This window comes from Mesoplodon bidens (genome assembly GCF_964165515.1).
Source record: "Mesoplodon bidens genome assembly, chromosome: 18".
NCBI lineage: Eukaryota > Metazoa > Chordata > Mammalia > Artiodactyla > Ziphiidae > Mesoplodon > Mesoplodon bidens.
Genome location: NC_138175.1, coordinates 47,372,623 through 47,398,911, shown reverse-complemented (window position 1 = coordinate 47,398,911; position 26,289 = coordinate 47,372,623). Strand labels below are relative to the sequence as shown.

The following is a 26,289-nucleotide window of genomic DNA, read 5'->3' as shown; positions in this document are numbered from 1 at the left end:
AGGTAAAAAGTTAACATTTGGGGGACTTTCCTGGTGGTCCAGTGGCTGAGACTCCGAGCTCCCAACGCAGGGGGCCCTGGTCAGGGAACTAGATCCCACACGCCGCAACTCAGAGCATGCATGCCACAATTAAAGATCCCATATGCTGCAACTAAAAGATCCCGCACACCACAACGAAGACCCTTGTGCTGCAACTAAGACCCAGCACAGCCAAATAAATAAGTAAATAAGTTAACATTTGGGCAATCCGGGTGAAAAGGTATTCAGAAATTTTATGTACTGTTCCTGCAACTCCTCCATAAGACTGAAGTTATTTCAAAAGAAAAATTTAACCAAATGGTGATGGAAAAGATCTGGCAGTAATAATAGTAATAATAATAGGTAACATCTCTTGTACTCTCCTGTGTTCCAGGCACTGTCCAGGCTCTGTTCACCCACTGCCTAACCTCAAAGCAGTCCTGTGAAACAGTTGATATTATTATGTTAGCCCCATTTCACAGAGGAGCCTGAGGCTTAGAGCGGATGAGTGGCTTACCTGGGCTGGAAGGGTTGGCAGAGGCAGGTGAGTGGGCTCCTGGACCGAGCAGGTTCCTGCATTTCCCTCCTGACAGCCTCATTATTTAGACCTGCAGTGGTTGTTAGTGACCGCCTCTCCCGTTAGTCTATAAGCCCTATGAAGGCAGGGCTGTGTCTGTCTCAGTCGTTGCTGTGTCCATGGTACCAGCACAGAGCCCAACACAGAGGAGAAACCCAGTAGATGTTTATCAACTGAATATCTGATCTCTATTTATAATAATAATATTGTGACTGTTAATAATGATAATAGAAATAAGGTTCTCATTTGTGTTGATGCATTTCGTCTTCAAAACAAGTCCAAGGATGATCATTTTATCCCCGTTTTACAGATAAGGAAACTGAGGCATCCAGAGAAGTCTCTTGCCTACAGCAGGCAGCCAGGAAGGGCATGACTGGCGCTTGGCACCCCACCCATCCGCCTTCCAGTACTCACCTTCTGGAAGTCCTTCTTGGAGATGAGGCCACGGGGATCAGTGACATAGTCCTGGAAGGCCTCAGAGCCCACAATGTCCTTGAGTTTCAGGAACATGTCGAAGAACTTGAGGATCATCTCCACGTTGGATGAGGATTCCACAAGCATGTCCACCATCTGCCGGGCAATCATGCCGTTCACCACGTTCCCTGCAGGCAGCCCCAGGTCAGTGTGGCTCAACAGAGCCTCCTTTCTGGATCCCCATTGGGCTTGCCTCCCTCTCCAGCTCAGGAGCCACCAGGATCCACTGTGCTGGTGGAAGCTTCCCTGGCCAGCTCCTGTACCTCCCCTCAGAGGGCAAGGGTCACTTTCTGATCTGCCTCAGCATCAGGTGTGAACCTGGCTGATTCTGTCTATGTCCTCCTCCCCCAATAGCTGGGGGAGTCATCAACAAAGATAACAGTGGCATAAACTAATGGCGGGTCCAGATGCCATGCCAAGTGCTGCACTGACACAACCTCATCTTTGTAAGGAACGTGTGTCACTATTCATTTTTACAGATGAGGAAACAGACTCAGACAAAGTCTCAAACTCAGGGTTACACAGCCAGTAAGGGGGTGGGGAGGACTTGAACCCAGAGCTGCATGACCTCAGAGCTCACACCACCTAAGCCTTCCACTAGCCCACAGAGGCCAGGCAGGTCCATAGATGAGTGAGGTAGGCCAAAGACAAGACAACAGGGAGAGGTGGAGACTGTGGTAAACTGGGACCCCACACCCCCTCTAAAGCAAACTGGCTCCACCTTTTATTTTTAACAGATTTTATTTATATTTATATTCATTCATTTATTTTTTGGCTGTGCCACACAGCTTGCGGGATCTTAGTTCTGCCACCAGGGACTGAACCCGGGCCACAGCAGTGAAAACCCCAAATCCTAACCACTGGACTGCCAGGGAACTCCCCAAACTGGCTCCAGTTTCTTTTTGTACCTTTCAATTTTCATATAATTTCAAATTTACATGTAGTTCACAAGAATAGTGCAAGGGAACCCTCATGTATTCCAGATTCATCAACTGTTTACATTTTGTCATGTTTGCTTTATAATACCTCTCCCTCTCTATTTTTTTTCACTGAACCATTAAGGACTAAGCTGTAGACATGAGGCCTTTTTACCCCTAAACATTTCCACATATATATTCTTAAAGATGAGGACATTCTCTTATATAATCATAGTGCAGTCATCAAAATCAGATTGAACACTGATATGATAGTTATTTAATCCAGTTCAGCTGATTTTTCCCATGTGAGAATGTGGATGCATGGTCACCGAATCTTTCAATTTTTCAAGAAAAAAATGTTTAAAGGGATTTTTGATTGTTAAATCTGATTTTTTTTTTTTTTTTTTTTTTTTTTTTGCTGTACGCGGGCCTCTCACTGCTGTGGCCTCTCCCGTTGCGGAGCACAGGCTCCGGACACACAGGCTCCGCGGCCATGGCTCGCGGGCCCAGCCGCTCCACGGCATGTGGGATCTTCCGGGATAGGGGCACGAACCCGTGTCCCCTGCATCGGCAGGCGGACTCTCAACCACTGCGCCACCAGGGAAGCCCCTGATTTTTTTTAATTAATTGATTATTTGTGGCTGCTTTGGGTCTTTGTTGCTGTGCGTGGGCTTTCTCTAGTTGCGGTGACGGGGGGCTACTCTTCCTTGCTGTGGCCTCTTCTGTTGCGGAGCAGGGGCTCTAGGTGCACGGGCTCAGGAGTTGTGGCTCGCGGGCTGTAGAGCACAGGCTCAGTAGTTGTGGCGCACAGGCTCAGTTGCTCCGCGGCATGTGGGATCTTCCCAGACAAGGGTTCAAACCCGTGTCCCCTGCATTGGCAGGTGGATTCTTAACCACTGTGCCACCAGGGAAGTCCCTTTAAATCTGATTTTTAAAAGCTGATGACTAGTTACCAAAAATTTAAAACATCGTAGGAGTATTATTCATTGCAACATGGTTTGTAATAGCAAAATATTTTTAAATTAAGAACCTTGAATGTCCATTGATAGGGGTGTGGTTAAATGAATCACTGTATCCCCACGCAATTAGTACTACGCAGCCATATAAAAGAATGAGGATGCTGTTATGAACCTCTATAGAAAAAAGTCTTTGTCTACAAGTTAAATAATTTTATTAATTAGTAATAAATTATGATTGTTTTAAGTCACTATATTTTGGGGATATTTGTTAGGCAGCAAGAGCTAAATGATATATTCAGCAAATAAATAAATAAATAAATAAATATTCAGTGCATAAATTTTAAAAAGTGTCCAGGCCACCGACCTAATTAAGATTTCTCTGGCGATCCAATAAATTACTATATCTACAGTCAGGACCTGGCACATAATAAGTGGCCAATAAGTGTTTGCTGAGCTTCTTATAGCAACTTAAATGCATTGACCCTCACATGATATCAGATGGGGTTGAAGGTTAGGCTCTCCTGGGTCTCAGAGGGCCATTTTCAGGATCATCTGAACATTTGTACCCTCCCCTTACCCCCACCCACTAGGAGCTTACCTTCTAGTAGTGACAGCAACATGACCACCATGTCCTTCTGTAGATCCAGCAGCTCCTTCAACAGCTCGATCTGGCTCGAGTCCTAGAGACCCCACATCCCAGCTTTGTGAGGGCTCTTCTCAGCAGAGACGCCTCCCTCACCTCCAGCTGCTTCCACCCACCCAGCAGGGCCTAAGACCCCTTTTCTTTCCCCCTCTTACCTCCGAGGGGACCCGAGTCCAGGCATGTTCCTCGGAAGCAGGGGAAAAGGCAGAGAGACAAGACTGTGGGGTGGGATTGGCACTTTGGGGGAAGTGGGCCCAACAGGTGACGTGTAAGGACAAGGGCTGGCAGACAAGGAGGACTGGGAGGTGTATGGGGATCTGAGAGCAGATGCTTGGAACCAAGAGAGACAGAGATGGACAGGGGCAAATACTGGGGACAGTGACACAGATCTGGGAAGGGATGAGAGTTCAGCACTGCGTCTGGCCTATGGTGGGTGCTTGACACATGTTTGTTGAATGAATGTGTGATCAAAAAAGTGGGACTCTGGGTTCAGGAAGAAGGCTGTGGGACACAGCTATGTGCTTTCTGGTAAGCCATTTGGGAAGAATGGCTGTCCTGTCACAGTGACTCATGTAGGGCCCACAGAAGTCTCCAACATGGCCAAAGTTCTGCCCCATGGCCCCTATTTGTATTAGGTTGAGCTACATAAAATTGCTAGTCTTCAGTCATTTCTCACCAACAAAGTGGTAATTTCATATGGTTCTACCTAATGAAATGGAGGAAGGGGAAGGGGACCAGATAAATGGGATGTAAGGCTCCTTCTACCCCATGCTAGTTCTAGAGTTGCTGATTCTAATCCTAACACATTTCCACAGTTCCAAAGCTCTGCATTCTGACTCTAAGATTCCAACATTCCAGGATCTCAAGATCCTAAGATGGGTGAGTCCTGTGGCGTGTGCCTGTCCATGATGTAGCCCCTTGATTCTCTCAACAGTCCCACTCTCAGAGCATATGGGACTAACCCCATCTTCCGGGTTGTAGGGGTGCAATAAAAGAATATGGCAGATCTTTTCCTGGATCTAAAGAGGTGTTCTCTTCCCTCTGGAGCTGTTAGTGGAGCTCATGAAAGCCCAGGGCATCATTTTCCCAGCCCATGGGGAGCACCTGCTTGAGAATGAAGCTAGAGAGGAGAGGGACATTTCTACAAACAGCACTATAGGCCCTGGATCTGATCTGTGATGTGAACTGATAAATTCTTTTCTTTTTATTCTTTTTTTGTAAGCTACCACTTTGCATTGGATTCCTAGCCCTTGCAATTTAACCTAGACTATGGCTGAGGAATTAATTCTGCAGGATTTGGAACTCAACACTAAGATACCAATATCCTCTAGAATTTTAAGATTACATCAACAGCCCCACTTGAACTCACTGACACTAAGAAATTGCATTCTTAAGTTCAACTCCTTTCAAAAGGTCAGATGACACCAGACAGGATTTCTGCCAGCCCCTGTGGTGCCTTTGAGTAAATTAGAAAAAGGCTTCCCTTCTTCAAGACTCTTTCCTGTTGGGAAATTATAATATACAGAATATTGCCATCTGCTGGAAAACTATTGTAATAAACACACCGATATATGTATGATGTCTAGGATGTGGATGGTGCCGTTTCAGATGCTGGGCCCTGCTGCAGCGCGTATGGCAGCCTTGAATATGTTTACCAGACAGAAGCAGAGCAAATGGATACGGTGTTTGTGAGGCATTGACAAGGCTGCAAAGGGGCGGGGGTGGTGGGGAAAAGGGGAGCACGAAGATGCTAGAGATGGGAGACGGGGCTCGACAGGGACCTTACATCATGGATGCCCTGGATAGATGTCATCTGCCGCAAGCAGAATAAAGAAGCAAAACACCCCTTCAGCCCCAGGCCCAGATCTAGAAGCCTACCCTCATCCTATCCCTAGTCCTGTCCGAATCTGGGTGACCTCATCAGAGGGGAAAGAACACCAACCAATCACAGAGGAGCTCTGGACCAGAGCGGGCGGGCCCCAAACGTCGGACCAAGGCAACTGTAGATGGATAGCCATCCGATTGGCGGTGGCAGAGGAGGAGGCGGGGTCATGGAGAGAGCCAATCCAGAAGAAAGATGGATTTGGCCACGGAGAGGGACCAGTGTGCAACCTGCCGGGAGCACTGGGGTGCGACACGGACCGATGGGGCAAAACTTGGAAACGTGCCAGTTGGGGGATGCCTGGAAGCAGTTGGATGAAGAACAGAGAGGCCCGAACCTGAGCGAGCTTCATCATCATGTGGGCAAACACGTGCAGGAATCCCACCACGGCGTCCCAGAGGCGGCTGTGCGCTAGACTCTGCTGGTTCCCGGTGCAGGGCCCCTGTGGGGCAGAGAGAGGTTCTACGTGAGCACGAGGCAGGGCGCGGGATGCGGAACTGCCCCGCCCCGCCCCAGCGGGCGAGCCGTACCTGAATGTATTCGGTGAGGCTGTTGAACACCTGTTTAGCCACAGACATGGCCTTGGAAAAGTTCCTCTTGCCCTGCTCCTCAATGACATCCTTGCCCGAGTAGTACCAGTAGAAGTCGCTGATGGATTCCTGGGGGGCAGACGCAGCGTAAGGGGCTGCTGGTGCAAACCATGGCCCAACAGACCCCGCCCCGGGTCACACCTGGACGGCCTCACATCCTCACCTGGAGCCGCAGGAGGTAGTCCACAGTACAGATGATGATGTTAATAGTGGTTGTATTCCCTGTCTGTGTCCGTAGGTAGTTCTGGAAATCTAGGGAGATGAAAAGTCACTCATTTATTGAGCATCTACCATGTGCTAGGGGAGGTGGACAGTGAGTCCTTTATTCATTTATGCAATAAATGTTTATTGAGGGCCTATTGTATGCTGGAAGGCATATAATCATTAATTTACTTAATAACTCTTTATCAGTACCTACTATGTGTTAGGGGAAGATGGAGGATCGTTTATCCATTTGTCTAATAAATATTTATTGAAGGCCTACTATGTGCCAGATGTGGTGGAGGGCAGGTCATTTACTCATTTTTTCCCCGAAGTATTTATTGAGCACCTACAATGTAGCAGGGGGAGGTGGAGATTCAGCCTTCGTTTGTCCACAAAAGTTTTTTACTGAATGCCTACTATGTGCTGGGGAGATCGGAGATTGGTTATTTATTCATTCATTTATCCAAAAAATATTTATTGAGCACCTACCAAGAACCAGAGGAGATAAGCATTTGTTATTTATTTGTTCATTTATTCAATATATATTTATTAAGCATATACTATATGCTAACGGGAAATGAAGACTGGTCACATACCTTGATACGACAAATTTCCTGAGCATTTATTATGTGCCCTGGAGATACAGCAGTAGAAGAAAACAAAGTCCCTGCCCTTGTGAACTTTATATTATCATGTAGTAATTTTTCAGTCTTTTCTAACTGCAACCTACAGTAGGAAATCCGGTACATATTTACACTGAGACCCAGTACGCGTGTCTAATCTGAAATTACATCCACATATACCTGAAACAGAAGTTTCACATACCCTTACTATGTGCCATACATTCTGCTATTTTCTGTCCTGTACTAGTCTGGTTAACTACAAATGAATTCTGAACTCAACCCACTAAATGTGTAGTTCTCAACCTCCCAACCCTGGCTGCACATTAGAACTACCTGGAGGATTTTAAATATCCCAGTGCTCAGACCCCATCCCAGACCAATTAAATTAGAATATCTGAGTGAAACCTGAGCTTTAGTGTCTTGTAAAGCTCCCCAGGCACACCAATGCACAATTAGGAATGAGAACCTCTGCGATAAACTTGATTCACGACCCTCTGGTGAGTTGGTTCCCACCATTTGAAAAACATTGTTCTATGGCAGAGAGCTGATAACTGTTAGAGCTGAGTGATGGCTTCTTGGGGGCTTATTACACCATCTCTCTACGTCAGGGTGTGGTTGAGAAGTTCTGGAATAATAATGAGGATGATGCTAAAGGCTGTGACGGGGGAAGCTCAGGGGTTGGAGGAGCCCAGAGGAGATGCCTGACCCAGACAAGGTGGTCAGGGAGGGCTTCTTGGAGGAGGGGACCTCTGAGCTATGACCTGAAAGATGAGTAGGAGTTGGCTGCACAAATTCCTCGCTGTGTGACCTCAGGCAAGTTATTGAACCTCTCTGTGTGGCAGGCTGTGCCTCGGTTCCCCCATATGTAACACGGTGGTCACAATAGGACCTACTTTAAAGAGCTTTGGTGAGGTTTTAATGCTTTAGCATATATAATGAATTGAGGACAGAACCTGGTACATAAGTGCTCAATAAACAATAGCTGTTCTTAAAGGGCCTTAAAGAGAGTGCTGAGGTTAACAGCTGCACTTTGGAGCAGTGACTCTCAAAACATGGGCCTAGACCAGCAGCGTCAGCATCTTCCGGAAGGAAACCTGTTAGAAATGCAAATTCCTGGGCTCCGCCCCAGAATTACTAAATCAGAAAATCTGGGATAGGGTCCAGTAGTCTAGTTTAACAAGGCCTTCTGTTGATTCTTAGGTATGCTTGAGTTTGAGAACAACCTCTGTAGACCCATTTGCCAAATCATCAGATTATCAAGGCAATGAAAACAAGCTTCAGTTAAATTCTTCTGATGTTATAGCAATGTCATGTTGCCCAGGATGGCTTCAACAGCCCTTGAAAGTTTTTTTCTCCCAAAGTTTTACTTCCATCTGATTTCCCTATAGCCACTTCACAATCACTATATCAGGCTGAATGTCCATTTTGCCTGGTTTCACATTACAGACGAAAAGTACACTCAAATATTCAAGATTTTATAAGCCAAGGGACAGGCTTTCCCATCAACCCTGTTTTCTAATTCCTTTTTCTGTGTTCATTTAAATCAGACTGTATGCCTAAATGGTTAATACGGCTCCCCGGCTTCTGTCTGCTCTGAATGGCACTGAATACTCAAGACATGCAAGGCATCTGAGATTTGAAAGATATTTCAAATATTTATTCGACTGGGCTGGTTAATGAATCCACAAATTTGGGCAGAGGACCAGATTGCAAATTTGGTGGGAGAGAGAAATCCCACCATAAGAACATTCTCATTTCCAAAAAGTCATAGACCCAGGGAATAAAATTCATTCTAAGCCCCAAAGACTCATTCCACCTTTGTTAAAGAAAGAAAACCCCAGTCACATGGCACAAAGGTATTTAATAAACCTTGAAGAAAAACTAGCTGTGGACATAAGAGCTTATGATAATACAAAACAATGGATCATGCTTTATCCTTTTGAAAAGAAAAAAGTGAAGATTAAAGATGTTTACCTTAAAGAACACTAGCCAAATGGGGCGCGGGTTCTATGGAGGTTAGATTTATAATTACTCCCATTCTTGTCATGAAGGTTAACTGCTGGGCAGTCTGTGGTTTCTTATCACCCACTAAGCGTTATAACCACAACCTTGAGACTGTACATGTTTGTCATAGGAAACTGCGTTGGGTACAATGTTTACTGTTCAGAATTTCAACTGTTCCTTTAACGTTGTAAGCTGTGTGCCACATGAGGTTATATTTTCTCACCATTGATGTATTTAATTAACTTGCTGTATCATCCTTGCTCTGGTTATATTGCCAGAACCAGAACAAAAGTGGTGAAAACTCAAACTTGTTTAAGTTAGGAAAGAGTCTGTAGGCCTTCCTCGTGGCCAAGTATTTTATAAGCAAAATTAATAGGTGGTTCTAATAGATTCATTTAAAAATGCCAGGCAATTTTTCCCTCTACAGACCCAGAGTATGGCAATCTACCACATTTACTGAACTTTGGCAGCTGCTGCAAAATGCCTGTGGAAAAACGGCATGTGGCGAATTGCTCATTTGTGAAAATTGATTTTGGGCCGAATTGGGTTTTGGCAGATTGCTTTTGGGGAATTGGACTGGCTAGAGGAGGTGAAAGTGAAGCAAAGTGGCTAGGCTCCAGACATTCAAGAGAGATTAGGAAGGTGGGCAAGCAGCACTTGACACTGGCTGAAAGTAAAGAATGAACGACAATGGGATTGAAGACAAAGCCTGGATGGGGGGATTGAGGCCATCACTGATAAGGGGAAGAGGAGACCGGAGATTAACTCAGGCAACCCTTCCAGAGTGACCCCAAGCCTTGGCCTTCTATGTCACCCACCCCTCGTCCTCACCATTATTGTGCCCCTCGCAGAGCAGTTGCAGGAATCGGAACAGGTCTTGGGTGAATTCATCATCTGCCATGACCTTCTCTCCTGGGTGGAAGAGGGGGGAAGGGGCCAGAAGGGATCAGATGCGCCAGGACACAGCAGGCATGCACATGGCCCATGCACACTGCACACGCATGCAGAAAGCATGGGGCGTGCAGCGGGGGGAGCAGCCACCACTTTAAAGACAGCATGAGGGCCACGGGCATCCATGACACCAGAGTCTAGGACATCAGCAGATGGAAACTGAGGTGCCCTGAGTCATGAAGCTGGGGCCTCAAGTATCTGTCTACAATATCACTGTCCCTTTGATGTCACCACCTGTGTGACAGCTGGGAGTGTCTGTCGACCTAGCAGAGGTTCGGGCTGCTGTTACCTCCCTCAGCCCCCCTCCAGGACAGCGTGGGGCGGTTAATGGATTATGGGGGTCAGGGTCACTTTCACGCAAAGGCTCTGAGCCGGAGGGGATTGAGCAGGGGGATGGGAATCCAAAGCCAGCCAATTGGCTCAGATGCCTTGAAAGCAGCCAATCCAGGAGAAGCAGAGGGGGAGTCATGTAAACATGGGCCAATCAGAACGGGCACCTGAAAGAAGCCAATCACTGTGGGCTGTACGGCAGGGAAGGCTAGATAGTGAAGGTTCGGCCAACCAGAGCAAGCGTAGAGGAGGCATGCACACCAATCAGAGTGGCTGCTTGGGGGCAACCAATCTGGTTGGTGGATGGGAGCCGCAGACTCGATCAACATGGGGTTGCGGGCGCAGAGAGCAGGGTAGGTGGGAGAGGGGTTCACGCCACCTCGGGAGTGCGAATCTGGGTCTGGAAGTCTGAGAACATCCAGCTGGAAAGGGATCTTTGCCATCTTCTCTAGCTTCTGTTTTACACATGGGGAAACTGAGGCTTACGGAAGGTAAGAGTCCCATGTGTTGTTAGTGGCTAATCTGGGACCCGGATCTCGGTCTCTGGACCCCTGATCTCAAGACTTTCCTCGGGCATGGACCCTCCCCCCCCCGGATGACCCAAATCCTCAGCCCCCAGGTGGAGGGGATGGTTCGGGGTTAGAAGGAAGGGGCGGCAGTAGCATAGCACGGGGAATGGACTAGGGGAATTACCGTTCTGGCGGTTGATGACTGCGGCAGCCAACAGGATGAGAGGAAGAAGCAGAAGAAGAGAGGGAAAACGAAAGGCAGAAGGGGACAGAGAGACAGACAGAAAAACACACACAGTGACACGGTCAGGGATGAAGGCACAGACACAGAGAGAGAAACAACCCACAGAGAGAAAGAGCGACAAGGAGCAAGGAAGCAAAGAAGAGAACAAGAAGAGGGTAAAAGCAGAGAGGAAGAAAGAAGAGGGAAGAGAAAGGGAGAGATGGGTAGGTACAGGTGGGGAGGCAGGAGGCGAGGATCAGGGCAGAAAGGTTAGGCACGTCACAACACGGCAAAGAGGAGACTCGATTAACTCGGATTAGGGACATTAATGAGAGAACAGCAACCAGGGCTGGAGACGTGGGGCATGTGGAGGGTGGGGTCCATGTGGTGATGGGTGAGAGAACACAAAAGGACACCCAGGGGTGGGACCATGGGGAGGGAGACTCTGGAGGAATGGGGGTGGGCAGGACTGGGGACCACTGCAGGGGGGAAACCTGGGCATGCCCTTGGGAAGGGAAGGTGTCTTGGTGGAAGGGAGCTCTGGGCAATTGGGGGGGGGGAGGGGGGGGATCCTGAAAGAAGAGGATGCCCCAGGGAGACGGAAGCCCAAGAAGGCCTCACCGGTTCCATCCTCGTTCACCATGCCCAGCCCCTCTGCCTTGTTCTGTCTCTCGAAGGCATTGAGATCCAGGACACTGAGGGAAAGAAAGGAAAGACGGTGAAGATGTGCTGAGGCCTCTGCCCTCCTCTCTTCCAGAGCCTGGTAGCTTCCCCACGGTGGAGGGTGGTGAGCCATCGTAAACCATGAGTGAGCTGAAATCAAGAGGAAGCAGAGGGCTTCCCTGGTGGCGCAGTGGTTGAGAATCTGCCTGCTAATGCAGGGGACACGGGTTCGAGCCCTGGTCTTGGAGGATCCCACATGCCGCAGAGCAACTAGGCCCGTGAGCCACAACTACTGAGCCTGCGCGTCTGGAGCCTGTGCTCCGCAACAAGAGAGGCCGCGACAGTGAGAGGCCCGCGCACCGCGGTGAAGAGTGGCCCCCCCTTGCCACAACTAGAGAAAGCCTTCACACAGAAACGAAGACCCAACACAGCAAAGATAAATAAATTAATTAATAGACTCCTACCCCCAACATCTTAAAAAAAAAAAAAAAGAGGAAGCAGAAACCAAGAGCTGATAGAAGCTATGCAGTGGCAGCTGTGAGGTCAGGTGGGGCAAGGATGAAATGTATAAAAGTTGAAATCAGAAGGAAACAGAAACCATCAATTAGTGAAAGCTTCAGAGAGGCAGCGAAAGTCAGTCAACCACAAGAGGAGAACAAAGGCAGACAGTAGTGGAGCCACACGAATAGGGCTCATCGGAAAGAGCCTCAAGTCCCTGCTGCCTGAGTGTCCCTTGAAGACTCAACAACCATCCGGTTCCAGCTGTCTGGATCCTTAACACAACTCGTTCTTAAAGTCTGTGGCATTTTGCCTCCCTTATCGTTCCATGTGAATCCTTATAATAAACTCTATTATTTGAGCTGGTCTGAGTGTGTCTCTGTTCCTGGAACCAAGAGAACAGACCTGGAACCGGAGGTGGTACGAGGACTGGGGGCTCAGCCACACCAAGCAGCTTCACTAAAGATGTGCACTAGAGCCCACCTGCAGGTTTGCATCAGCGCCTGGATACTCTGGAAGAAGCCAACTTCTTTCTTGTCCTTCAGGTAATCCAGCATTTTCTGCAGAGGGGGTGGGAGTGGAGGGGGAACTGGGGGTCTCATAGGAACCTCCCACCCCTCCCAGCTCCCCTCCCAAGTCCCTTCACCCATTACCTGCTGCACATCGGCATTGCCTCCATTCAGGATGGAGATGCCCAGCTTCAGGGTGGAGGACACCATGGCGCCCGTTTCTCCTGGAGGGGATGGGTTGGGGGGCGGGGCAGGCAATGGATGGTCCACTCAGTTTGGGAGCAGTGTTCTTCACTCACCAGAAAACAGCCATCCCGGGGGATGTCAGAGAAAGGGGCAGAGGAGAGTGCAAGGGCGTGTATGCAGGGGTGATCAGGATTGAAGGAATTGGTGAGAAATTGCAAGGCAAGTGTATGAGTGCAATCCACATGCATAAGGGGTGGGAGAGTGTGCCCGCTGGGCCCACAGGGGATGGGTGGGCTGGGGACGGGGGGTTCACTCAGGAGGAGCTGAAGGCATGCGCAGGGCACCTTTGCAGGCACTGATCATCTGAAGCACCATCTCCGCGGTGCCCCGGTTGTGCAGCCGCGCCTGCTGGTACAGGAGCCTCTGCTTCTCCATCTCTTTCTCCTGCAGCAGAGCCCGGCCCACGGAGCTGGGTGAGTCCAGGCTCACCAGCCCAGCCTTTCCCTCTCACAGCCTTGCCCTCACCACTGCCTTCCTGCTCCAGCCACATCCCCTGGCTCATCCCTTCAACTGTAAGCGCCTTCTATCCCCTGGGACTGAAGTCTGCGATTTGCCTCCTGCACCTACATAGGGCTGGGCATGGAGCAATCGTAACCTGGCCCCATGCACCTCCAAGGGGTCAATGGATAAAATCCCAGGGGTCTGTGAACATGGCTGGGGAAAAAAGTTATATTTTTATATTTCCCACCCTCCATCTGAAATGTAGCATTTCCTTCCATTATGGATGAGGCCGTAAATCACAGCAACATTAGCAGAATCCGTGGTTGTGTCATCCATACAAATCACAGATGTTTCCATATCACATCATTTTTGAAGACATCTCGAAACATCACCTTTTTTTTTTTTTTGGCCGCACTGCGCAGCTTGTGGGATTGAACCCGGGCCCCCAGCATTGAAAGCACCGAGTCCTAACCACTGGACCACCAGGGAATTCCCTCGAAATATCACTTATGTTCATCACTACTTATCAATTACAGTAGCTCCTGGATCCACTGTTAGTTCTTGTTATTTGGTAGATTAATAGAGAAGTACAACTATTACTGTATCACAAATTTTTAAAGCAATATTTTGACAACTGTTTCAATATGCTTGTTTCCTCTGCTATGGATTCGTTTTATACATTTAAGTACATGATTCTGAGAAAGGGTTCATCAGATGCCAAAGGGGACCCTGACACAAAAAAGGTTGAGAAACTTGGGGAAATGCTTGCTGATCACCTTCATGAGTGAAAGGATGGGTTAACTGCATTTACTAGCTCTTTCTCACTGCCTGGCCTTTGCGTATGCTGTGCCCCTACCTGGAACACCTTTCCCTTTTTCTTCAACTGGCACATTCCTTTTATCCTTCTGCTCAGACATCCCTTCCTCTGAGAAACCCTCCCTGAAACCCTTCCCCCGCGGGCTGGATCAGGCGTCTTGCCTGGGCCCGCATGACCCCCTGAGCTTCCCTGGCTTCCCCCCGCCCTGACCCCTCTGCCCGTGCCTCCCCATTCCCGCCCTGACCATTCTGCTGGAGCTCCCCTCATCACCACGGTGGATACTCTGTGCTGTTGCTGTCTGCTTGATGCAGCTGACTCCCCAGTAGACTGGCTTGGCCGCTGCTATGTGCTCAACATCCCCCAGCCTAGGGCCGGGCCCAGAGCATTCCTCTGTGAACACATGCTGACTGAATGGGGGATAATGAAGTCAGGATTCCCCATCCCTTTCTTCAGGGACTACTTGATCCCACCTACCTCAAAGGAAAGCTCCACCTCCTCTTCTTCAACTTCGCCATTCTCCCCTCCCTCCTCCAGGTGGCAGCTCTGAGGACAGGGCATCAGTTAGAGATGATGGTGAACAGAAGAGATACCCCAGGCCAGTTCCAGCCCTTTCAGTGGACAGGCATTGCAGCTGAGGGGGAAAGGAACCTGCCCTAAACGGGGGCAGGGCCTCACCTTTGCCATGATATCGGCATACGCTATATACAAGTAATCTTCATCCAGTTTGCTGAGGAAGTAAGTGGGGAGACAGTCAGGACCCAGTAGAGAGGAACCCCATCTTATAACAGCTCCCAGTTTTCCTTTGGAGAGCCACCCCTCTCCATGCTCAGGCTGTGTGGTTCAGATGGGGTAGGATTCTCCATTGCCAGACTGGGCATGTGATCAAGGCTGAGCCAATCAGTACTTTCGATCTGCTTGGCTACAATAATAGGTAAGAGATGGTCATGTGATCCACTCTGGTCCAGTGGAATTCATTCTGGGAGTTTTGCTGAAGCTATTGATAGAGCTGCTCCCTTTCCACTGGGGTTGCTGTGATGGTGTGATGGAAGCCTGGAGCTTCCCGGGCCATCTTGCCACCTGACAACTGGTTGGCTCACCTGACAACTACGGCCAACCACCTCCTTAGGTCTCCTCTATAATAATAAATACTAATACCAGCAGAGTAATGGCCAACACCCATTGAGTTTACTCTAGGTTGGTTTCTGTTCTAAGCGCTTTGTATATAATAACAAATTAATTCTCACAGTAATTCAATTAGGTAGATATATAGTTAACCCTTGAACAGTATAGTTTTGAACTGCACAGGTCCACTTATATGTGCATTTTTAAGAATAAATACTGCTACAGTACTATACAATCCATGGTTGGTTGAATCCATGGATGCAGAACCGCAGCTATGGAGGGCCAACTATAGAGTTATACCTGGACTTTTGACCACATGGAGGGTCAGTACCCCTAACCCCTGCATTGTTCAAGGGTCAGTTGGATTACTAACCCCATTTTACAGACGAGGGAAACTGAGGCACAAAGATCCTTCTTCGTCAGGGTCATAGAGCTTGTACTGGTCATAGAGCTTGTACTGGGATTCAAACCATAGAGCTTATACTGGGATTCAAACCTTGTGCTGGGATTCAAACCTGGATAGTCTAACTCCAGGGTCATTGCCGTCCCAGAGGATAGAAAAGAGAATACTCAGTTTCCCAGTCTCCCTTGCAACTGGTGGTGACCTGATGTCAGAATTCTGGCCAATGAAACATGTGCAGAAGCCCACCAGGGAGAGCTTTCCTTGGACAAAAAGATTTTGGTCCTGCTTAAGGGAAAGCCTTTCACCTTCTTTCTGCTTGACATGTGGTCATGATGCCTGGATGTTCAGCATCCATCTTGTAACCACCAGGCAACAGCTCAGAATGGCAGGGCAGAAATCCTGAACGAGTCTGGGTCCCTGTCAGTGTCATTGTGCCACTGCCCAGCCCTAGGCTCTCTACCTCCTGACTTGATATTACATAAGAAAAACAAATCTCTGTGCCTCCATTTCCTCATCCACACAAAAAAGGTGATAATAATATCTATCTCATAATGTGACAATTAAGGGAGAGGATCTATATGTCAGGTGTTTAGCATGGTGCTTGACACGTAAAAAAACATTTAATAAACGCTGCTATTTATTCCCATGACTGCCACTAGCCCATACGAAGCTTTTGTGTGAATTAGAAAAAGGCTCCCCTTCCTCACTGCCATCTGTTGGAAATTTGTCATAATATTCTGATTTTCTCCCTATAATATATTGTAGTATACTGATTTTGTTTGAGCAAGACATTTTCTTCTAGAAAAAGCCTAAATCAATATTGCCTGTGATGTGAACACTTCAGAGGAGATGCCCGTGAAGTGCTCGGTCTGCACAGCGGTACGTGGGAGCTCTGCCTGTCTGAGTAAAATGATATTAGAAGATCCGCTATGGGACTCCCACGCTGAGGGTCTCTCTTGAGTGACAGGGAGGTTGCAGGAGTGGGCAGAGGTGGCGGCTTTCCCTCTGGGACCTAGGAAGGGCCCTCACCTCTTCTCAGTCAGGGCGGTACGGCTGAAGTGCAGGACGAGCTGGTGCAGGGGGTCTGGCTTCTTCTCCTCCACCTCTTCCTCCTCCTCTTCCCGCTCACCAGCTTTCTGGAGGGAGGTGTGGGGCTCGGGGGAGGGGCTCCTAGGTTCCCCACCTGTCTCCCCCCCTAGCCCTGCTGGGCTGTTTTTTTTGTTTGTTTCTTTTTTGCGGTACGCGGGCCTCTCACTGTTGTGGCCTCTCCCTTGCGGAGCACAGGCTCCAGACGCGCAGGCTCAGCGGCCATGGCTCACGGGCCCAGCTGCTCCGCGGCATGTGGGATCTTCCCGGACCGGGGCACGAACCCGTGTCCCCTGCATCGGCAGGGACTCTCAACCACTGCGCCACCAGGGAAGCCCTGGGCTGTTTTTTTTTTCTCTTCCCCCACATCCTGCACCCGGCCCTGGTTCCCATACCCCACAGTGCGAAGGGCGACCCACCCCTGGAGGTGTACAGTGGACGGCTGGGTCCCAGTCCTATCCCACTGTGCCCGACACTCCCAGGCAGGCCCCAGCTCACTGAAAGGTCATCTATCATGCGGTCCTCGAAACTGTGGTCTTCAGTCAGGATCCACGCCGCCTTGTAGCTCTCCACAAACATGTTACAGGCCCGTTGCCTTTGGGGGAAAGATGTGCGGTGTCGCCGGGACCTCCCCATCCACGCTTCTCTGTCCTCCCACACATCTCCTCCCCTAACCACTCCCCAAGACCCCACTGGGGTTGACACTCCATCCTCTTGCCTCTTCAGCCACTCTTTCTCCAAGGCCCCTAGAGGTTCCCTCCTCCACGGGTGGGGGGGGATGTCTTACGTTGGCAGGTTGTACAGGGGGGTCATGCGGAAACAGGCGACGACCGCCCTCCGGCGCTGCTTGGACAAGAGCTTGTGCCACACGGCCTTCTTGGACTTATAAGGGTGCTCGATCTGGAGGCGGGATTATCTGTCACGTCTCCAGACTCTGCCCCTGGTCTGATTCTCACTTCCAGCCCCGAGTGAAACTGCCCATCAGTGCCCACGTCCAAATTCAGGTCCGACTCACAGGGCCGAAGAAACACCCTGGCTCCACCCACAGAGTCAAGGTTCTGACCTGTACTACTCTGCTATCAGACTGAAATCTCCCTCCTACGCCCCGCCCGCAGACCCCGGGCCACTACCCAGACCCCGCCCCAATCTCAAGACCCGCCCAAGGCACTGCCCGCAGAGTCGAGGCGTCTTCACTGGGCCTGACTCGCAGACCCAAAGTTCTGTCCCTGTCGCCGTTCCCAGGCCCAAGATTAAGCGCCAGGTCCTACCCCCAGATCAAAGTTTCCATTCTAAGTCTCGCTTTAAATTCAACTGTCCCCACACCCAACAGATTAAAGGCCCGCCCCTTGCCGCGCTCAGAGTCTCAAGGTTCACCCGCAGGCCCCGCCCACAGGCTCAAGGACCGCCCCAGGCCCCGCCCAGAGACGCAAGTTTCGGCAACTCAGTAAGACACCTGCTCCAGATGATAGAGCACGGCAGACACTTCCTGGACTCTGCGCACGATTTTCTCCGGGTCGTCAGCGTCCTCCTCCCGGCCCGGGACGCCCCGGTACAAGGCCATCTGCCAGCGTAGAGAAGGGGAGCCTTCGACCTGAGAGGAGGAAGGACGGTCCGCATGAGCCCCTCCCCTGCCCGCTCCCTCCTCTCTCAGCCGGGCTTCTCGGAGCGCCCCTCTGCGCAGAGTGGGCTTCTCCGGCCGCTCCGCGCCCCCCCCATTCAATGCTGTGATGATTCACTGGGGTGCTGAATACAAGGTCCCTCTTTCGATGCCTGATACATAGTAAGTGCTCAAACGTCGGCTGTTACTCTTGCTGTTAACCTGACATGCCCGTTTCGGTTGCACGAGGAGGAGGAGGCGGCGTACCTTTCCCTGAAGGTGAAGGTTGTTTTGCAGAAATTCCCGGACCTCCTCATCTGTGTCTTTCTGGGGAGACATGACAGGCTGGGTCACTCTGGAGGGCCAAGCGTCCTCCTTGACCTACAACCCTTTCCCTTCCAGCCCCATCACCCCAGCAACTGGTGAGAGGCTTGTGTGGGGAAGATCCGAGAGAAACTGAAAGGATCCACAGGTCAGGAGTGGTCAGAAAGGAGTCCTAGAGGGCATCAGAGGCCACAGAGGCACCTTGAAGAGACAGGATTAGAGGGGCCTCGTTGAGGGTGTGAGAGGAGGTAGGGGGTGACATGAGGCTATCCCCAAAGGTCAAAAAAGGTCAGAAGAGGGTCAGAGTGGGGCTGGGAGTAAGTGGGAGATGGGCAGGGAGTTTCTGAAGATTAGAGGTGGGCGAGGGGGATTAGAAGGAGACGATAAGGTCAGCAGAGGTCATAGGGGGTCAGGCAGATCACCCAAGTCACTGGTGGGGTTTACATGGAGGCTAAAGGAGGAATCAGTAGGGTGGGGTTTCCTTAGGGTCCCAGGAGAGGGGGCCCTCATGACGAAGTTAAGTGGGCTGAGGGGCCCAGAAGGGCTCTTAGGGACTCAGCAGTACTCAACAGGTCCTAGGAGGAGAAAGGGAGTGCTTGTGATATCAGGGGAGAGTCAGTGGTCTTCAGGGCCCTGGGGGTTAGTAGATTGTCAGGGTGCTTAGCAGGGTCCTGGGGTTCTAGGAGTCTTGGGGCAGAGTCCTGGGAGGGCTTCTTGGGTCCCTGAGGCCAAAAAGGATCAGGGAGGGGGGTTGTTATCCCATACAATGGATAAAAGGGGTCCCGGGAGGCCTCTTTGGGGCCCCAGAGGGCTTAGAAGGATTCAGGGGCAGGGTCAATTGATCCCAATCACCCTTGAGACCTCAGAGGTTTCGGTGTGGTCCTGGGGAAGAAGCCATTAGGATCCTGGGGGCTACTTAGGGTCACAGCGTGCTCACTGGGCCCCTGAGAGTCTTTGGGGGCTCAGTTGGGTGTCAACAGAGTCCCGGGGGAGGGGTCAGCAGGGTCCTGAGGGAAAGATGTGGTGAGCTGGAGAGGTCAATGGGAACCCAGAGGTTCGGGGCGGGGGCAATGGGGTCATGAGGGGCTCAGTGGGTCCCGAAGGACTTGGGGAGGTCCTGGTAGAGGGCTTGGAGGAGTTTCAGGGGGGCTCAGGGTGTCTCAGCTGGGGTCCTCAGGTTCCTAGCAGGTTTGGCATGGCAGGGGGGTGGTGCTCAGTAGGGTCCCTGAAGGCTCAGTGTGGTCCTTGGGTCCCAAGGGTCTTAGTGGCCTTTCCAGTTTCCAGTGGGGTCCCAGTTAGGGTCCTTTGGTCCCAGAGTTCTGACAGCATCCCAAGTAGGGTTCTCAGCATCCTGTGGGAAGGCTCAGGGCATCGTAGGAGGCCCAGTGAATCCTCAGGTTCCTGGAGAAGGACTCAGTAGGGTCCTAAGGGAGGGCGCTTAGTGGGATCCTGGGGGTTCAGTAGGGTCCCAGGGGCTTAGTGGGAGTGCTGAGTGGGATCCTGGTAGGTTCTCAGAAAGGGGCTGAGCAGGCACCAGGGCATAGCGGGTCTTGGCCAGTGTAATGAGTTCCTGGTCAGTGGGTGCACACATGTTCAGGCCAATGGGCAGCATCTTCTTGAGCGTGGCCACAATCAGCGATGTCTGCACGGAGTACCGGTCCCCCCGGCGCTTCTTCTTGGTGCGTTCCTGGTCTGAGCCACCTGACTGTGGGGACACGGGGGCTCAGCGCCAGCCTGAGTCTCAGCCTGGCCCCTGCTCCAGCCCCAACCAGCTACCATTGTCCAGCCCCCGCCTGAATACTAGGCAGCCCCATCCCATCCCAGTTTCCACCCCAGACCTTGCTGATCTTTCACTTCAGACCCCCAGCCCTGACTCTAGACCCTCCCAGACCCAAGCCTCTATCCAAAATTCCAACTTCTATCCCAAATCCTTCCAGATTTCCCTCCATTCCAGGCTTTCTCAACGTCTAGCAGTCTTCTCTCAGAATCCCCCCGGAACTTTCAGTAGGACACCCCTCCTGTCCCTACACGACACTTACAACCTCCCCTTCAGAGCCCAAGACAGAGTTCCCAAGAATGAAATGAAGATGTAGAACTGTAAAGAGTACCAAGAGACAAGAGAAGTTGGAAGAAAAAGCGAGAGAGAGAGAGACACTGAGAGACTGAGACAGACAAGGAGACAGAAGATGCAAGAAAGATCCAGAAAGATCTGGAAGCAGAAGCACAGAGTCCCACAGCCATGTTCTGGAGCCTTGGGTGCAGACCCATGGCCTGGGCCACCCCAGTCATGCCAATGAGAAGCCCCGGTGACAAGCTTTGGCCGGAGCCACATCCACACCAGCTTGTGATATGGAGCATGACCCATGTGCCAGCACGTGCAGCATCTCACTGGGTCCTCACAGAGCCCTGGGGCTGGGGGGCCACTGACTGGATGCCTTCCAAAGCTCAAAAGGTTAATACACTTGTCCAGGGTCACAGAGCTAACTGCCAAGAGTCAGGATTCTAACCCAAGTCCATCTGATTCCAGAGCCCAGGCCTTAAACCCAACCATGCACGTGCCTTTCCCACCCCCATTCCCATTCCCTGGGACCTCAGTCCAAAATGCTTTGAAGCTTTGGGGAAAACTGAGAGGGGAGTTGGGTTTTTTTTAAACAAAAGTTAAAAAAAATTCAACAGCCAAAAGTTGAGGGCCAGGAAGGGAATGGTTGGTGGGAGGTGGGGTGGAGGAAGAGAAAGAGGATGGGGGCTAGGACCCAAGGATGAGGGCTGGGGAACAGGGGCAGGGGTTTTCTGGAGGCAGAGGCTGGGGTTGGGAGCGGGGTAGAGGGTATTAGCCAAGAGCCATGCGGAAGGTCCCAGATATGGGGCTGACCTGTGTATCTCCCGCCTGCTTCATCAGGTTGCAGACAGAGACAAGGAGTGTTACCCCAGTCCCTCCGAGAACCCCAGGCCCCCTCCAAGTCAGCCCTAAGCGCAGCCCCTCTGCCCCACCCTGATGCAAATCCCCCAGCTGGGCATTTCCAGACCTCACTCAGGTGGGTTTGTTCTTTAGACCCTGTCCTTTAGAGGGCAGTTCTGGGAAGGATAAGGGGAGAGGAAAGGGGGAGGTGTGGGATAATGGGATAGAAGGAAAGAAGTGGGTGAAAGGAGAGGAGGAAATTGGGATGGGGGAGGGACATGGGGAGGAAGAAGATGGGGAGGAGGGTGATGGGGAGGAGAAAGCATGTCGGGCGGAGGGAGGAGATGGGAAAGAGGAGGGAAATGGGGGGAAGGAAAAAGACGGGAGGGAGGAGATGGGGATGAGAGAAGGGGGAGGTGGGGAGGAAGGAGGAGGGAGATGGGGCTGCTATGAGGGCTGCAGGGAATGTGACTAGGACAGGGCAGGCTGGCGGGGTGAGGAGGGCTCAGGTAGGAAGCCCAGGAGGCTGTTCCCTCCCTCCCTGCTAAGTCCTCCTCCCAGAGCAAAGCACCCACCTTGGCCATTTTGCTCTTGCTGTCCGCAGTCAGAAATGACATGTTGTTGATCTCATTCTGGACCACAAAGTTCTGTTCTTCGCGCTTAAAGTTCTGGGGGTGGGGGAGGCAGTGTTGGGGATCAGACAGGGTGGGGGAGGGCATCTTTGGGCGGCAGCTTCTCGGCTTATAGAGAGGAGGGGCAGGGTGGGTGGGGACTCACGTGGGACTTGGACCAGTAGATGAAGATCTCGCCCACCATCCTGAACAGCTCCTCCGCATTGGGATTGGGCTCGGTCAGCCAGTGTGCCCTGGGCAGGCAGGGGAAGGGGCTGGTGAGGGATGAGGGCAGGGAGCCCCACAGAAGGGGGCCACGTGGAGAGACCTCAGGGGAGGGGATCGGAGTCTCCAGTGGGAGGGATAGACCTTTCTAGGGTAATCTGGCCATTCAGATTATTTAAAAATGATCAATGACTATTCCTTAAAAATTGCTTTTTCTTTCTCTAACCTTCTTATTGAAGTATTACATACAAAGTTTCAACTTGATGAATTATCATCAAGTGAACACACTTGTGTAACTGCCACGCAAATCAAGAAATAGAACACTTCCAGTCCCCAGTCTGAAAGATGCCCTTATCCAGACTTCTAGACCATGAATTTTTTTTTAAGATTAAAAAAAAATTATTTTATTTATTTATTTTTGGCTGCATTGGGTCTTCGTTGCTGCACGCGTGCTTTCTCTAGTTGCGGTGAGCAGGGGCTAGTCTTCGTTGCGGTGCGCGGGCTTCTCATTGCAGTGGCCTCTCTTGTTGCGGAGCACAGGCTCCAGGAGCACAAGCTTCAGTAGTTGTGGCTCGCAGGCTTTAGAGCGCAGGCTCCATAGTTGTGGCACATGCGCTTAGTTGCTCCGCGGCATGTGGGATATTCCCAGACCCGGGCTCGAACCCATGTCCGCTGCATTGGCAGGTGGATTCTTAGCCACTGGACACCAGGGAAGCCCCTAAAGATTTTTTTTGATGTGGACCATTTTTAAAGCCTTTATTGAATTTGTTACAATATCGCTTCTGTTTTATGTTTTGGTTTTTTCGGCCGCGAGTCATGTGGGATTATCTCCCCGACCGGGGATCGAACCTGCACCCCCTGCATCAGAAGGTGAAGTCTTAAGCACTGGAGCACCAGGGAAGTCCCCTAGCCCATGAATTATTTTGGTCTGTTCTTGAATGTTACATAAATAGATGATACAATATGTACCCTATTTAAAATTTTCTGGTTTCTTTCATTCAACCTGATGTTTGAGAGATTCATCCATGTTGCTGGGTGTTGCAACATTGCCGTGTAGTATTCCACTGTGTGAGTATACCTCACTTCACTTGCCCAAACTTTTTGACCCAACACTCCTACTCCTAGGAATCTACCCTATAGCGATACCCACTCATGAGCACAAAGGTGGGTGTACAAGGATGTATACAGCATGCATACCACTGCTTTCTGCTTCAGCTCCCATGACAGACGTAGCTAATCAATCCAAGCACCCTTTCTCACAAAGCCTTGATGCAACCTTAAAATCTTTTTCAACCCAGAGGGAACTTGGAGTTGAATCTTGTTCACTGTCCCTGGATTTGGCTGCACCTTAGACTCAATAATTCTTTAAACATTGCTTCTGATTTTAGGGAGATGTTAGCAATTGGTTGATACCTGCACTTGACCTTTTATAAAGACCTATGTTTCTGGGGGAAATTAGTCTGGCCGGATCTGGACTGTCTTCCTTTCTTCTCTCAGTGATGGAGGAGGGCCTGACCATTGGACTTCACTTCACAAATCAGGCATCCTGTCTACCCAAGCCTGAAGACACAGCGCTGGAGGAGAGAAGTACGCCTCCTTATGGCTGATAGTGCAGCCCTCACAGGGCCTCAGATTCAGGAGGTTTAAAGGAGCAGAAGGGGAGAAAACACATGCTGGCTTTTATTGTTCCATAAGCAACAGGAGGTCAGAAGGTTGGGTAGGACTGAGTGAGAATTTTATAGCAAGAAGTTTATAGCAAGTCAGAGGCAAGAGGTCAGATGGGGTCCAAGGAAGCCAGGGGTCAGGCTGGGGTGTGTGGGGGGACGGCTGGGGACATGCTGACCTGTTGTTGTCCACGTAGCGGATGAGCAGTGGATAGAGAGCGTACAGGTCCCGGCAGAGTACAGAGAACTCATCCCGCACCAGGAGCTCGCCCTCCTCGGCTTCCGCCTTGGCCTCTAGGCGCAGCTGCTCCTCCTCCGACACCACCTTCCCTGCCCGCTTGCGCAGCCGCCCGATGGTGGGGATGAAGTGTGAGTGCAGGAGCTCAGGCTGGGCCCGGCTCACGATGGGCTGGGCAAACACTGCAGAACCAGAGGGGGCGCAGGTGCTGCTGGCCGGCCACTGACTCCAGCACCTGACCTAAGACCTCTGATCCCACCCCTGACCTCTGTTCCCATCCCGTGACTTCCGACCTGTACCTCTGACCCAGCAGCTGTCATCGACCCCAGCCTGACCCTGGCTTCTGACCCCAGCCTCTACCTCTGATCCCACTCCTGACCTCGGGCTGTGACCTCTGACATAGCCCCTGATCCTGGATCCCAACCCTAACCCTTGACCTGAAACTGTGACCCCTCAGCCCGACACAAGTCCTTGACTTCTGACTCCAACAACTGAATCCTAACCTGATATCTTACCCTAGCCTATGACATCTCACCCCAGTCTTTAACCTCTGACCCCGACATACCTCACCACATGATTTCTGACTATGACCCTGGTTTCTTACCACAGCCTCTGACCTCTGACCCTGGCCTCTGACCTCAGCCCTGATCTCTACCTTGGCCCTGATCCAAAACAACTCCTGACAAGGAACTTACAAGTCATGATTTTTTTTTTTTTTTGGCCACGCCGCGTGGCTTGTGGGATCCTAGTTCCCCGACCAGGGATTGAACCCAGGCCCCTGCAGTGAAAGCCCAGAGTCCTAACCACTGGACCGCCAGAGAATTCCCCTGACATGGAACTTCTGAACCAGGAGCCCCAATCTTTTAAAGATTCATTTCTTGACCTCTGACCCAGAACCCTAACTGTCCATATCGAGGACCCTGATATTTGACCTGGTCCTCTGACCCTTTGTATAAGGAACTCAGCCTTCTGACCCAGTTTCTAACCCATGACCTAACCCTCTTCAAGGCTCCAGTAATTCAGACTCCAGCCTGGAGGACTCCCAGGACCCATGCTTCCACCTCAGACCCTATGAGCCTGAGATTCTGACCCCTTAGGATGACCTTTGGCCTTGTGACCCCGAGAAAACTGAGCTATGACTCCTCCCCACTCCCAGAAAACCATGGACCCCGGGATCTCCCTCTGAGACCATCAGGTCCAGGGACCTGAGCCCCAGTACTCAGGAGCCCCATGCCCGCCAGACCCACCAGCCAGCCGCTTCATCCACGAGGCCTCGTCAATGCCCAGGTTGTTGACAATGATCCGCAGGATATTCCCCAGCAGGGAGTTGAGATGGTCGGAAGTGATGGCTGTGCAGGGTGGAGGGGCCCCTGCAGGCAGGGCAGGCGGGGGTGCCTCGGGTCCGCGCTCCCACCAGCGGGGCAGGTAGCTGCACAGCATGGGCAGCGTGATCTCGATGACGTGCGGCATCTCTGTGTAGCGGGCCCCCGACTCAGCCAGCCCCCCGATGTCTGCCATGAGCCGCTCCAGCACCGGGATGTCAGGACACATCTCCTCCACGCTACTGGGGAGCCCCAAGACTGGGGTGCGGGGAGGGGGTCAGGGCATGCCAACCCATCATGCCCAGACCTCAGTGTCCACACCATAATCCAGAGCACCCACAAACTCTGGGGTTCCCCAATCTGGAGCGCCCCCAACCTGAGGAATCCTCAGCCCCTCAGAGCCCAGACTGGTCCACACTACCCACAGTGGGTCTCCCTGGAACCTGTGCAGGTGGAATATAACCCTTGACAGCTGCCCCAGCCCCGCCCGACTTACTGGCCCGCTCCCGGGGAGATTTGGTGGTGTACACTGAGCAGGCATTATACTCGTTCAGCTGAGGTTCCAGGAACGCCACCGGCATGGCCGCTGCCAGGCAGGCGAGGCACTCGCCCAGGGCTGGCCGAAGCCTGGAAGACGAGGCTGTGCTCAGCTCCCACGCCCCCTCTGCCCTGTCCTGGATCCCAGTCCCTTCCTCCACAGAAGTGCCTCTCCCCAGGACA

The 26,289-nt window shown here is 51.3% G+C and overlaps 1 protein-coding gene across 2 annotated transcripts in view; it reads right to left on the bottom strand.

Moving 5' to 3' along the window:
* Positions 1-26,289, bottom strand: part of RYR1 (ryanodine receptor 1) — a gene marked incomplete at its 3' end in the record, with an annotated part of 118,542 nt that overhangs the window by 29,409 nt on the left and 62,844 nt on the right. The window contains exons 65-88 of one of the 2 annotated variants that reach the window (XM_081216801.1): positions 26,066-26,196; positions 25,495-25,827; positions 24,189-24,429; positions 22,287-22,374; positions 22,081-22,177; positions 20,145-20,332; positions 18,554-18,613; positions 18,143-18,280; positions 17,477-17,589; positions 17,188-17,284; positions 16,633-16,739; positions 14,754-14,805; positions 14,553-14,621; positions 13,105-13,204; positions 12,719-12,798; positions 12,549-12,625; positions 11,526-11,599; positions 10,866-10,883; positions 9,723-9,803; positions 6,224-6,312; positions 6,001-6,129; positions 5,808-5,912; positions 3,544-3,625; positions 1,010-1,197 (exon numbers count right to left, since the gene is read on the bottom strand). In XM_081216801.1, coding sequence (XP_081072927.1) covers positions 1,010-1,197; positions 3,544-3,625; positions 5,808-5,912; positions 6,001-6,129; positions 6,224-6,312; positions 9,723-9,803; positions 10,866-10,883; positions 11,526-11,599; positions 12,549-12,625; positions 12,719-12,798; positions 13,105-13,204; positions 14,553-14,621; positions 14,754-14,805; positions 16,633-16,739; positions 17,188-17,284; positions 17,477-17,589; positions 18,143-18,280; positions 18,554-18,613; positions 20,145-20,332; positions 22,081-22,177; positions 22,287-22,374; positions 24,189-24,429; positions 25,495-25,827; positions 26,066-26,196 — 2,737 coding nt within the window. The remainder of the gene's footprint in view (positions 1-1,009; positions 1,198-3,543; positions 3,626-5,807; positions 5,913-6,000; positions 6,130-6,223; positions 6,313-9,722; positions 9,804-10,865; positions 10,884-11,525; positions 11,600-12,548; positions 12,626-12,718; positions 12,799-13,104; positions 13,205-14,552; positions 14,622-14,753; positions 14,806-16,632; positions 16,740-17,187; positions 17,285-17,476; positions 17,590-18,142; positions 18,281-18,553; positions 18,614-20,144; positions 20,333-22,080; positions 22,178-22,286; positions 22,375-24,188; positions 24,430-25,494; positions 25,828-26,065; positions 26,197-26,289) is intronic. The other variant, XM_081216802.1, reaches the window with a different exon arrangement.